The 13,329-nt window shown below is 39.4% G+C and overlaps 1 protein-coding gene across 1 annotated transcript in view; it reads right to left on the bottom strand.

Annotated features, from left to right (window-relative positions):
• Positions 1–13,329, bottom strand: part of LOC126293349 (uncharacterized) — a 77,921-nt gene that overhangs the window by 17,685 nt on the left and 46,907 nt on the right. The window contains exon 3 of the mRNA XM_049986543.1: positions 10,816–10,909. Within this exon, the coding sequence (XP_049842500.1) occupies positions 10,816–10,909 (94 nt within the window). The remainder of the gene's footprint in view (positions 1–10,815; positions 10,910–13,329) is intronic.

The following is a 13,329-nucleotide window of genomic DNA, read 5'->3' as shown; positions in this document are numbered from 1 at the left end:
AAAAAAAAACAGGCATTGAGATGCAAGCAGGACCATTATCATGATCCAATTTCCATGAGTGGTTTTGCCACTATTACTGTCATTTTCTTCAGATTGCTTCACAAAAATGGTGCATAACTTCCAGGTAGTATTCCTTATTGACTGTAAGACCATAGGCAGGAAATCATGATGTGCTGTCTCATTGTAAATGGAAGAAAACAGAAGATCAAACTTGTCGATTTTTTTTCTTCTGTCTTGGCTCTTCAGGCAGGACAGTTGGGCCTTGGTTTCATTGTCACCTATTACAACATTCTTTAGAAGTTCTGGATCATAGTTGACTTCATTCAGAAACTCCTTAGCGATGTCTACATGATATCATTTTTGGTCAAAATTCAACAATCTTGGAACAGACTTCGGTGCTACCTGTTTCATGTCCAAAAGAGTGCTTGGCATGAGCCAGAGGGTATGCTGACATCATCAGCATCCCCTCTGATGCTGATTCAGTGATTTTCTTTACTTCTTGCACATTGCCATGTCATCATTAATGAATGTGCTAGGGAGTCCAGGGTGGTCATTGTCTCTAACATCCTCTCAACCCTCTTCAAAATGTGTAGAAATTCGTAAACTTGTGTCTTAATTTTGAGATTCACCAAAATTCAAATGCAGTTTTGTACGTTATTTCCTTTTTCTAGCAAAATTTAATGCAAATTCTTTGGTCCATCTTTTTCTAAGGTCAAATTTCACTGAGCACTTGAAAATGCGTATAACCTTCTTGACTGCCAAGAATAAACTAAATATTCAAAACAGCTGAAAATACAAATATATATCATGAATGTGTGTATGAATAAGATAAAAAGAAATTTTTGAAAATTGTACACATAGGCCACAAATTTAAAAAAATTCCATTGCTTTTTGATCACACATCATACAGCTGAAATGGACTTGTCATTTTTTACTTTTCTAATTCCTTGAATGCATATAATGAGACCTGATTTTCTCTTTGTGAAGGGAACAAAAAGGCAAAAGCTTATATATTCCACTGGACTGAAGTGTTTGATCAAATGGAACTTTTTGAATAGGAGTGAGTATTTGTATAGTGGTCCAGGCAATTGTGTCAAGTAGTGCTGAACAATAATAACTTGTTGACTAATGACATATTTTGATTTTTTCTTGTTCTTCCATTTGGTTCAACCATATCCTGCTTGCATGCACATTGCAGTAGTAAGCATAAAATGAATCTTCCACATTGTTTCTTTGGAATCATACTAAAATGTAACTACAAAAAACAGATTAAAAACAGTCTTGAGTGCAGTAAAACATTTCTTTATGATGGTTACTGGTTTCAGTCAGAATGTGACCTTCTTCAGGCCATTTATACCATGATGATAGGCAGTGACAGGGAATGGAGTAGGTGTTATGATTCCTTGAACATCAACTGCTGGTTTGAGCAGTGGAGTCGTAAGACCTGCTCTGTTTACCGTCACTGCCTACCATAATGGTATAAATGGTCTGAGTATGGTCACATTCTGACTGAAACTGTCAACGATTATAAAAAAAAAGTATTATTGCAGTCAAGACAGTTTTTAATCCGTTTTTTAAAGTACCTTTAGCCCGACCACTGTTTTTCTAAGCTGACTATAGCCTCAGTGAATAGAAGGCAATGATTTTACTTTTAAATTAATATCAGTATCTGAAGCAATGAAAAGCCTTTTGTAAAAGTTAATTAAATTTGTGAAAAAGTCAGTTGATTTCAGCACATGTCCTAGAGCATAAATAAGTGTTAATAAATGTCCACTAAGTAGTCATTAACCATGTTCAACAAGTATTTAAGCATCACAACTTGTGCAGGTGTGAAGAAAATAAATTTTGCTCTCATAGTTCGACAAATTTAATTCTATTGTCAAGTAAGTTTCATCTTGTTTGCTTTTAAACAGTAGGTCCTGTGGCCTGTGTAAATGGACACCCATATGGTCACTCTGTGGCACTGACTCTCATTGAGGTATACATAGCCTGTGCTTAAGAAAATAAGCCAATTAGTTGTGGAGTGCATTTTGCTCATTGTTCTTTTGTTGATATAGCAATTGGATGTATGTAACATGCAAGATACTAGCATCAAATATTAAAAGAAGAGTAAAAAAAGGAGAGTCTAACATTAACCTGGGAAAACACAATATTAGCATGGATGATGAAATGAGATACAAGGTTTGGGTGTTGTAAATAGAGAATTAAAGGCTGAAAAGTGTCGAAATATCCAGGAGTCAGTCTGCCATCTGGTAGAAGAGTCAGGTCATAGTATTTGTGCCATGCATTGCTCTCTGCACTATGAATCAGCAGGTGCATATCCAAGAAGAGCATAGTGGAGGTCATGAGGCACTCAACCCACCTTCCCCCTTCCCTTCAAAAGAAACTTTTTCTGTAAGCATTCCCATACTTTCGTATTCCAATTTCCAAATTTCTCAGCTAATGTTCACAGAATAAAGTAGCCTGAGAAATAAGTATCTTGAAAATGTCTTTCAGATAATATATTTCTCTGAATCGGAGTTTCGTGGAAGTTATGCTAAAGCGTTCTATTAAGTAATGACATAAACAAAGTATTATTATTATTATTATAGTATGACATTTCATCATTATTAAAATCCTAGGTGTCTGGGAAATGTTAAAAACAGGGGCAACAGCTAGTTATAAACCAGGAGGGGGGGGGGGGGTGTTATGGTAGGTAGATGGTAACAAATGTGAATCTCGCTCAGACTAAACCCTGGATTCATGCTTGTGAACTTCAGTGTGCAATTGCCTTACCAAACTGAACTGTATGAATACATAGTGGCAGCTTTCAACCTGCTCGGTCAAATTACTCTCTAAAGTGGCTGGCCTAATCTTTCTGTGTTCATATAATGCTATCCTACAACTAAAGGAATTCTAAATGTATGTTGTGGTATTTTTTAATTACAGCTATACAAGATACAATTACCATAATGTAATAGAATATTTTTAATGGAAAGTGCAAATGAATGACACTAAATTCTTTCCCTGTCCATTGGAGCATTGCATGACTGTGGGGAGTGATAATTATTCTGTGGTGAGCCAGCAGAATCAGCGTTAGAATTATTGCAGTAAAATACGGGAGAAAGTAATTGTGTCAATTGGAATTAGAATGAAACACCTGTAGTTAACCAAGAGTGTATTATTTTATATACTTGGTCCAGTCACATCAATATGGCCACAACTATGTTCAACGTCAGTGTGCAGTAACCACTCACACACTGCAGGTGGCAGTACTAGCAGTAAAGTGTATGAAGCGTGTTGAGGGATGCAGAAAACAGCACAATCATTGTCGTAAAGTGGAAATGGAGTGATTAATCTGACGTACAGAAGGGGATGATCATTGGCTTTTGGGTGAAGGCTGGAAGCATTTCCAAAATGGCTGAGTTTGTAAAGTGCAGGGTGATTATAATTAAAGTTAAATTTTCAAATCACTGTAGAAATAATGCCACTGGTCAGAATGATGTCAAATTGCAACGGAATGTTATTGGAGAAGAGGGCAAACATATGGCAGAAGAAGAATAAATAGTTACAAAACATAATAATAGATGGTGCTATAAGTCCAAAATCCGCAAAAAAGCATCACTCGCATCAGTTTTTAGTTGTCCTGAGGCCAAACACCGCAGCAAAAGCATCAATCAAAATCAAATCGGATTATTAATTTCCATGTGACTGGCGCAAAACATGTTCAATGTAGTCCACCATTTTCTGCAACAAGCTGAAATCGAGAAACAGCATTAAAGTGTTTCTGGGGTCACTTTCGAATGTGCTGAACAATGTGTGCCTTCAATGCAGCTAAGTTTGCAATTGGAACGCTGAACACAACATCTTTCAGGTAGCCCCACAGCCAGAAGACACACAGATTAAGATCAGGTGATCGAGACGGTCAGGCTGTGGGGAAATGGCAGCTGATAATTCTAGCATTTCCAAAATGGTGCTTCAGCAGCTGCTTAACTGGATTTGCAATGTGCAAGAGTGTGCCATCTTGCATAAAAATGATCCCATCCACACATCCACGCTGTTGGACATGGTTGCACAAAAGACATTCATAGTGTTTACCAGAGATGGTACAGATAACAGGACCAGAAGCACCTGTGTCTTCGAGAAAATATAGCCCTATGATAAATGATGCCATAAACCCACAAAGCTACCATTTCAGGATGAAGTGGAATTGGTTGATTTGTGTGTGGATTTTCCACTGCGCATAATCATCAATTCTGTATATTGACTTATCCTGTCAGATGGAAGTGGGCTTCGTCTGTCCAAAAAATCTTCCACAGCCAATCATTATCCACTTCCATGCGAGCAAGAAATTCTAATGAAAAGGCCTCTCTTGCTGGCAGGTCAACAGGAAACAACTTGTGCACATGGGTAATTTTGAATGGATAGCAAAGAAGGACACTTCTTAGGATTTTACTCACCTTGCTCATGGGTATGTCCAATGTTCAGGCAATTCTCTGCACACTACACTTTTCCACACCACCATCCGTCATCTCCTGCATTGCTGTGGCTACTGCTTCCACTGACATCAAATCAATTCATTTCCTTCATCTACCACGTTGCACATCAAAAGAACTTTTCTTTTCGAATTCATTTTCCACATACCCACAGCACTCATCAGACCAATGCCTTTTTTCAAACCATTTGTTGCCCACAAAGTCTGCAGAGCAACATGTGCGCAGTCATCATTTTTTAATACAACTTTACAAGCAGAGCACGATCCTGCATTGAGACAGTCACGGTGAATGTTGCAGATGTGAAAGGAAGAAAATCTGTGTACCCGGCATGTTTATACCAACTTCAGTTGGTCATGCACATGATGGGTGTTTTCATTTACATATTCTGACACATAAAGTGCCATCTATTGATTAATTTTCACTTTTTTTTTCTTCTGACACATATTTTCCCTTTTCTCCAATAATATTCCATTGCAATTTGACGTCATTCTGACCAGTGGTGTTATTTCTACAGCATTTTGAAAGTTTAACTTTAATGATAATCTCCCTGTACGTTTCCAGATTGTATGAAAGTGCCAAAATTTACGTATTCTGACACATATAGCGCCATCTATTGTTCAATTTTCACACTATTTTTTTTCTTCTGCCATACGTTTTCCCCCTTCTCCGTAATACTCCGTTACAATTTGATGTCGTTCTGATCAGTAGTATTATTTCTACAGTGTTCTGAAAGTTTAACTTTAATTATAATCACCCTGTATACCATCCATGGCAAAATGGCACTGTCCAAAACTGGTGCCGAGGTGACTGGGGTGCACTACGGGGCACAGATGACAGGGGTGAACGATGGCTGTGGAGATGTGTGCAGGCAAATAGATGTGCAACTGTTGAGCAACTGTCTGCCCAGATGAACCGAGGAGCTACCAACAGTGTCTCCTCAACGACCATTCAGGGAACGTTGCTGCATATGGGTCTCCACAGCAGGTGCCTAGTTCACACACCCATGTTGACTGCTGTTCATTGCCACTGAATACTGTAATTTGCATACCAGTCTACCATCTCTTCCTTCGTCATTGGCATTGTCACTGTTGCCGTGAGGCACCGTTATACCAAGTGGAAAGGCGCATCGATCTTTAGAGCATGAGATATGATGACCTTAAGTGATTGACAACACACAACGGTCACGGTAGCACCTGATTCCAGAATAGCTGCACTAGTTAGGATCTGCGAACTATCCGCTCTTGACCAGGTCCGCAAAACTTAACTTGTAACGAGATCCCTTCAAAGCAAATTGTCATAACGATCGTCTATAAAGGCTTTGTACAACGAGAAGAAATGTTACAGCTTATGGAATAATAACAGATACGATCAAACTGTCTTGTTTCTTCTGTTTTATTTAATATAACTTTGTTCACAGTTTTATTTCTCATTCACCACTCATTCACCGAAACCCTTTGATGAATAGTTTTGGTTGCTTGACACCAACAGTCAATGATAATGATACAGTTTTTCTCCTTTTCATAAATTGAAGCCTGCTCTCAGCGAAACAATTAAAAAAAAAACTGGTCTCAATACCGTGTCCCTCGTGAGATGCGTATAGATTTATCCTGGAATTTACTGCCCTGTAGGTGTACTCAATTTAATGACCACACTTTGCTATCCGCGATTTTGTGTAACTAAATGTCCATTTGTTAGTCTGATTGTATACCGTAGTTATTTAAAACTCACCCCTATATTTTTTCACTACACACAATTAGCACTTATTTACTTGTTTATTTCTAAGAGTAAACAAAAAAAATGATGCCTTATCATCGGCTTCGTCGATTTTACCTCTTCTTATAGGATCGGCTACCTTACTCATTAATTTACTACAAATTATTTCCTATAACACTAAACAGGTATCGCCGTTATATTTTAATTGTATTCAAAAGCATGTTGTTATTATTATGACTGACCAAATCATAACAAATCATGCGGCATGCATTTTTAACGATACCTTTACACTCGCCCAGCCTTTATTCAGACAATATTATATATAAATATACAGACAGGACAGAAAGATCGATCTCTCTATCGTAACCAATAGAGGCAAATACGCTATTCAAGTTCTGTTACATCTATCTTGATTCGTAATGTTACACCAGTACCATAACTGGTCATCCACTGAGTGGTGACAACTGGCCTTTTCAGATGAATCACATTTTACGCTCCATCAGACAGATGCTTGGCATGAAAGAAAATGGTTCAAATGGCTCTGAGCACTATGGGACTTAACATCTATGGTCATCAGTCCCCTAGAACTTAGAACTACTTAAACCTAACTATCGTAAGGACATCACCCAACACCCAGTCATAATGAGGCAGAGAAAATCCCTGACCTCACCGGGAATCGAACTGGCGTGAAAGTCTGAAAGTGAACGCCCTGCAGCAATCAAGGGGGTGTCATGGTCTGAGGAATGTTTTCACGCCATTCTCTGGGTCATATCATCATTCTGGAAGGCACAGTGGATCAACACTAGTTTTCACATATCCTTTGGGACTGTATCCTTCTCTGCATGCAGTTTGTTTTTCCTCGACACGACAGCATTTGTGAGCAGTACCTGCAACATGTAACACAGCTCGTAGTGTATATCTGTTGTTTGAAGAACACCAGGGTGGGTTTACTGTACTCCTCTGGCCACCAAACTCTCCAGATTTATGCACAATTGAGACTCCACAGGATCATCTCAATTGGGCTGTTGGCACCACGGATCGTCAACTAAGATCCCTAGCATAACTGGCTACAGCACTGGAGCCGAGATGGCTCCACATTCCTGTCAGTATCTTCCAGAACCTCATTGGCTCTCTTTCTCCATGTCTCACAGCTGTCTGCACTGCCAAAGGTGGCTATTCAGGCTTTTGACAGGTGGTCAGATCACTGTGAGTGGATGGTATATTTCCAAGGTAGTGCCCTACAGCCAGTAAATATTTTTAAAAATGCCGAAGTTCAGTGCCAAGATCTAGTGATAAATACTTTTTATTATGGCTAGTTTCAGTCCTAGGTCTGCCCCGATAGCTGAGTGGTCAGTGCGGTGGTCTGTCATGCCATAGGGACCGGGTTAGATTCCTGGCCGGGTCGGAGATTTTCTCCGCTCGCGGACTGGGTGTTGAGTGCCCTCATCAGTGGAAGGCAATGGAAAGCCACCACCAGAATCACTTCCCCAGATGCTCATGCAGTGGACCTTTCTAATGAGGCTTCTCCCACGACAAGACCTACCGTAAGGCAGAATCTAAATTCCCAATTTTTATGTAACTGATTTCATGAGTTTTAAAATACGCCCTGTCCCAAGAAGTATACATAACCTTTTGTACTTCAAACAGCTGATAGTTACACACTCAGTATTTTTAACGTAGATTGCTTTGACACCTAACAGTAGCAGTAAAAATATTTCAATGTTATATGCAGATTTCATCATTTCATATTATCTATATGAATACAGACACCAGCTTTTTTATTCAATGATCTGAAATTACATATTCATATGATTAAATCTGAGATAGTCAATGAGTTAGAAAATGTTCACAAGAAATTATTGCTATTACCGTTATGCTAGGTTGAAACTGAAAATTAAAAATCTGAAATAGAAAAAAGTGAGAACAATTGAGAAAAACCTGTTGCATATGTACAATAATAACCCCCCCCCCCTACCCCCCACCCCCCAGAAACGTCAGATTAACACACCTTGAGGAGCAGGAACAGGGCACAACACATCACATTTGATCACATTAAAGCAGTTATAGCATGACTTTCATAATTTCTATTTTGTAATGTTCACTGACATAAATAAAGCTGACCAAAATGTGTTTCAAAAGCTATATTTTTTAATCTGGTTAGTAATTTGTAACTTTGAGCCAGTGTATGACTAGGTGAACATGGAATATCTCCCAAATCTACCCTCATATTGATTGGTAGAATAGATTTGACTGAACCAGGCCTCGTCTCTCCAGTTCGCCACACTGTTGTACGGGCATACTAACCAGATGGCAGAATTTATAGCACTGTGACTGCATTATTCCAGTCCCACAAAACATGTAGGACAACTTTTGTGATGTTTGCGAGGTAAGAGACAAGATACTGACACAAGTGAAGATTCTTGAGCTCCATTCAGATAGCTCAGGTGGTAATGCACTTCCCCGCATCACAAGCCTGAGTGGATCCCAATCCACACCTCCCTGTTCCAGAAAAATCTGAGGAGGTACTGGTAAACAAAGCTGGGTACTTCCACACTTGAGGCACTGACACTAATCATTCCACTGCAGTTTTTCTGTGAAACAAGGGTAACAATTCTGAGATTCTTTGCTTACTTTTGCTGTATAGGTACTTCATTTACTTTAGATGACTTGCCCCAGAAGGCAAACTTTTAAGGTGACATACAAAATGAGTTCCCACCCACAGCTTTAAGTCAAAGTAATGAGATATTAACTTCTCATAGTATGGTTCACAGCTTCTATAAATATTTGACTAAAATTACTACATAAAATTGAGAAGGATGCTTTAGAATAAATTAAGACTTATAACGGCTTCAAAGAGGATCTGAAAATTATACTCTAGAGAACAAATGGACATCGGAAATAAGAAATTTTTATGATTTTTTTTAGGAATTTCCTGTAACTTACTGTAAGTACACATTTTTAGGTATGTAAGCCCCCATTGTGATGTAGACTGTTCACTCTAGAATACACTATGTAAAATGGATTATCACAATCAATGCTATACTGTTGACTAGTTACCCTACAATGTACACGGTGACAATTATTGAACTATATAAAATAAAATCGTCATAACTTCTGAATGGTTTGTGTTAGGACATTCAAATTGCATGGTTGACCAAAGGGCACCATGGGAATTAGTAAGCGCATGCGTGGCTTGGTTTAGTGACGAAGCCCACTTCCATTTGGATGGGTTCATCAATAAGCAAAATTGGCACTTTCGTACTTTTGGGGACTGAGAATCCACATTTTGTGATTGAGAAGTCTCTTCACCCTCAATGGGTGACTGTGTGGTGTGCAATATTCAGTATGCGGAATAATCGGTGCGATATTCTTTGATGGAACGGTGACTACCAAATAGCACATGAAGGTTATGAAAGATGATTTCATCCCCATTAGCCAAAGTGACCCTGATTCTGATAATATGTGGTTCATGCAAGACAGAGCTTGACCCCATCAAAACAGGTGAGTGTTTGATGTCCTGGAGGAGCACTTTGGGGGCCACATTCTGTCTCTGGGGCACCCAGCAGGCACTAGCATCGGCCTTGATTGGCCACCATATTTTCCGGATCTGAACACATGCGACTCCTTCTTGTGGAACTATATTAAAGACAAGGTGTACAACAAATAACCCCAAAACCATTGCTGTGCTGAAAACGGCCATTCAGGAGGTCATCGACAGGATCGATGTTCCGACACTTCAGCGGGTCATACAGAATTTCGCCATTCATCTGCACCACATCATTGCCAATGATGGTAGGCATATTGAACATGTCATAACCTAAATCCAAATATCTGTAGTGGCATTTACATGTTGAGTAAAGTGCGTGCACACTGTAGTTTCTAACTAATTTATGTTTTTTTGTTTTTCATATGGTTCAATAATTGTCACCCTGTACATACACTGTACACTGTTATCTCTGCCCCATGTTGACTGACTTCAGCCTGCATGCCAGTAACAAATCCACTCAGTCATTATGAACAGCCAATGACTAAGTTACCACTGAGTGTAATGCAGCCCTACACGATTGTTATTTATAACCTATCTTGTAACTTTGTAAATGTTAACAATTTACAAAAAGTGGCTGCAAGTGCTACTAATGTCATATTATGGTTTTTCTTGATATGTTGCTTATGCCTTTGTAGATGCTTGAAAATGGCACAAATGCTGAAATGGCAATAGCAAAATATATAGGACCTATGGCTAAAAAGCAAAAATGAAATCATAAAAAAGAGAGATAGAGACATTGCTGACTGGTAAACACAGCAAACAGGACCTATGGCTAAAAAGCAAAAATGAAATCATAAAAAAGAGAGATAGAGACATTGCTGACTGGTAAACACAGCAAACATAATTCTCAATTAATTTTCCTGTGAGTTAAATCCATCTTTAATTAATAACTGACTGCCCACTAAGAAATTTTACTCATAGTGTTTTATTCAGTATTGGCCATTAATGCCTATTTCTATCCACGTCTGTTTTCATCTGTCTGTCACTTGATGGTTCTTATACCTCCTCCAGCTCGGAAATGGCAGATTTTGGCGACACTGGGAGAAAGCATGTATGGCAGAATGGTGGCAGGGGTATTACCTTGTGTTCGCATTGGTCCCAAATCGTGGTCAACAGCACCCAACGGGCAGTCCTGCAGGAGGAATGATGCTGTCACAAAGGCAGCAGCTTCTATCTGCAATTCAGAGAATGCAGAATGGTTTGTCAGGAGTTATCTCAAACACTTATGCTTATTTAATCAATTTCATGAAACATAGGTTACATTTACTTTTTGTTCCATAGATCCACAGTGAACGGATCCTCAAGCATTTAGAATACATCATAAAGCAAGAATACATAACACATATTTAAAAAAAAGAAAGTATGCTGATGTTCCTTCCACAGATTCTAAGTGGAATTGTCTACAGGGATGTGGTAAAGAAAAAATAAACTGGCAGAAAAAATCACAACACCAAATAATGATTAATGTAGACTAACAAAATTTTGGGGATGCATTTGTCTAGATACCATATTTAAGTGATTAACACTGTAAGATCACAGGTTAATGTAACTATGAGATAAGGCATTGCAAATGCAAAATGCTGATACATTAATAACCAATGTAACTGCCAGAATGTTGAATGCAATCATCCAAACGTGCACGCATTGTCTTGTACACGTGCCGGATGTCAGTTTGTGTGATGGAGTTCAATGCCTGTTACACTTGGTTGTTCAATATAAGGACAGCTAATGCTGTTTGTTGATGACACTGGAACTGTCATCTGATAATGTCCTATATGTACTTGATTGGAGGCAGATCTGGTAATCGAGCAGGCCAAGGCAACATGTTAATACTCTGTAGATCGTATTGGATTGCAACGGTTGTACGTGGATGAGCATTATTTTGTTGGAAATCACTGCCTGGAATGCTGTTCATGAATGGCAGCACAACAGGTCACATCTCCATACTGACATACAAATTTGCAGTCAGTGTGTGGGAGACAACCACAATAGTGGTCCTGCTGTCATACAAAATTGCAGCCCAGGCCAAAAATATAGGTTCAGGTGCATTGTGTCTAAGGCACAGACAGGCATTCAACTGGCCTCCTCCCAACCAACACATGCACACGTTCATCACTGGCACGCATCGAGGCAGAACAGCCTTTCATCAGAAAACTCAACAGACGAGCACCCTCTCCTCCAATGAGCTCTCTCTTGACACCACTGAAGTCACAGATGGCACTGTAATGCGTGCTTCAGGACCATCAGGCTCATAACTGTCCTGAAAGTAACCAGTTTGTAACAATTTATTGGTCACTGTGCTGCCAACTGTTACTCAAATTGTTGCTGCAGGTGCAGTATGACGCGCCTGAGTCATACACCGAGCACCATGGTCTTCCCTTTTGGTAGTGTCATGTGGCCATCCAGAGAGCAGTCCTCTTGCAACTGTACATTCCCATGACCATTGCTACCAGCAGCCATGTACAGTGGCTGCATTCCTGCCAAGTTTTTCTGCAGTATTGCTTCTTATAACCCTGTTAGATGACCTCACTGTAAGTCAGTGAGGTGCTGATAGTGTTGTCTGTTGCTTTACAGGCATTCTTGACTAACATCAATGCACCACATCCAATCTCAAATGTAACTAACACTCACACCTGCACAGTGTCCAACCCTGGTTTGCATCCTCATAGTGGCACTACTAGCACCACTCTTATGCCACTGATGCAAAATGTGAGTAGGCATCATCTTTCATAAGCCTCACAACTCCTCATATCTGTTGCAATATTTTTTTTCTGTCAGTGTATTAAACACATATTCATTTTGGCACAATAACAAACTTTTCAAAACATGTAAATGTATTCTCATTACTCAATATAATAATATATGAGTGTATGTACATCAGTTCTCCTAAGAATTTTTTCAGTGGGCTAGAAGGAGCTGGCCACCAATGAATCCTGTAAGATTCTCTGGACCTGAACTTCATGTGTAGTTAAACTCTTTTATGGTAATTGGTAAGTTACTGAAAATGTGTGTCCTGAATAACAGACACATTTCTGGACCAAAGTAATTTACTGAAAATCTTTATGTACATTGCGAAACAGAACTAAAGGATCACTTTTTCGAAATTCCAATATTTCCGCCCATTGCAGTGCTGAAGTTCGAAATTTAGCTTGATGTCTGTGCAACCTTCCTCTGTAATGTTGCAAATGTGTGGCGTCCTGCAACATCACCCTCAGGCTCGAAGACGCTTCAAACTGCAAAGTGTTGACATGTTCGAGCTCAGAAGTTCTTGTTTCATCGACGTCACCCTCAGGCTCGAAGACACTTCAAACTGCAAAGTGTTGACATGTTTGAGCTCAGAAGTTCTTGTTTCATGTAAAGGGGGTTAATGATGCTACATTGGCACAAGGTTTCACCACAATTCTGTCCAATGCCACCATGGATGTGCCACACAATGGGAACATCAGCACAGCCCCTCTTACCCACATTTCACCTCTTCTTTCAGTGCCTCTGCATTGGAGGTCCGAATTACAACAATTAGTTTTGAAACCATGTGGTGTTCTGTGAGTGGCCAATAAAAACATTCCATACACACCACTGCTCAGAGTTGCCACA

This window comes from Schistocerca gregaria, chromosome 10 (assembly GCF_023897955.1).
Source record: "Schistocerca gregaria isolate iqSchGreg1 chromosome 10, iqSchGreg1.2, whole genome shotgun sequence".
In the NCBI taxonomy this organism is placed as follows: domain Eukaryota; kingdom Metazoa; phylum Arthropoda; class Insecta; order Orthoptera; family Acrididae; genus Schistocerca; species Schistocerca gregaria.
Note: the sequence above shows the minus strand (reverse complement) of the source record. Positions and strands in the feature narration are given on the sequence as shown.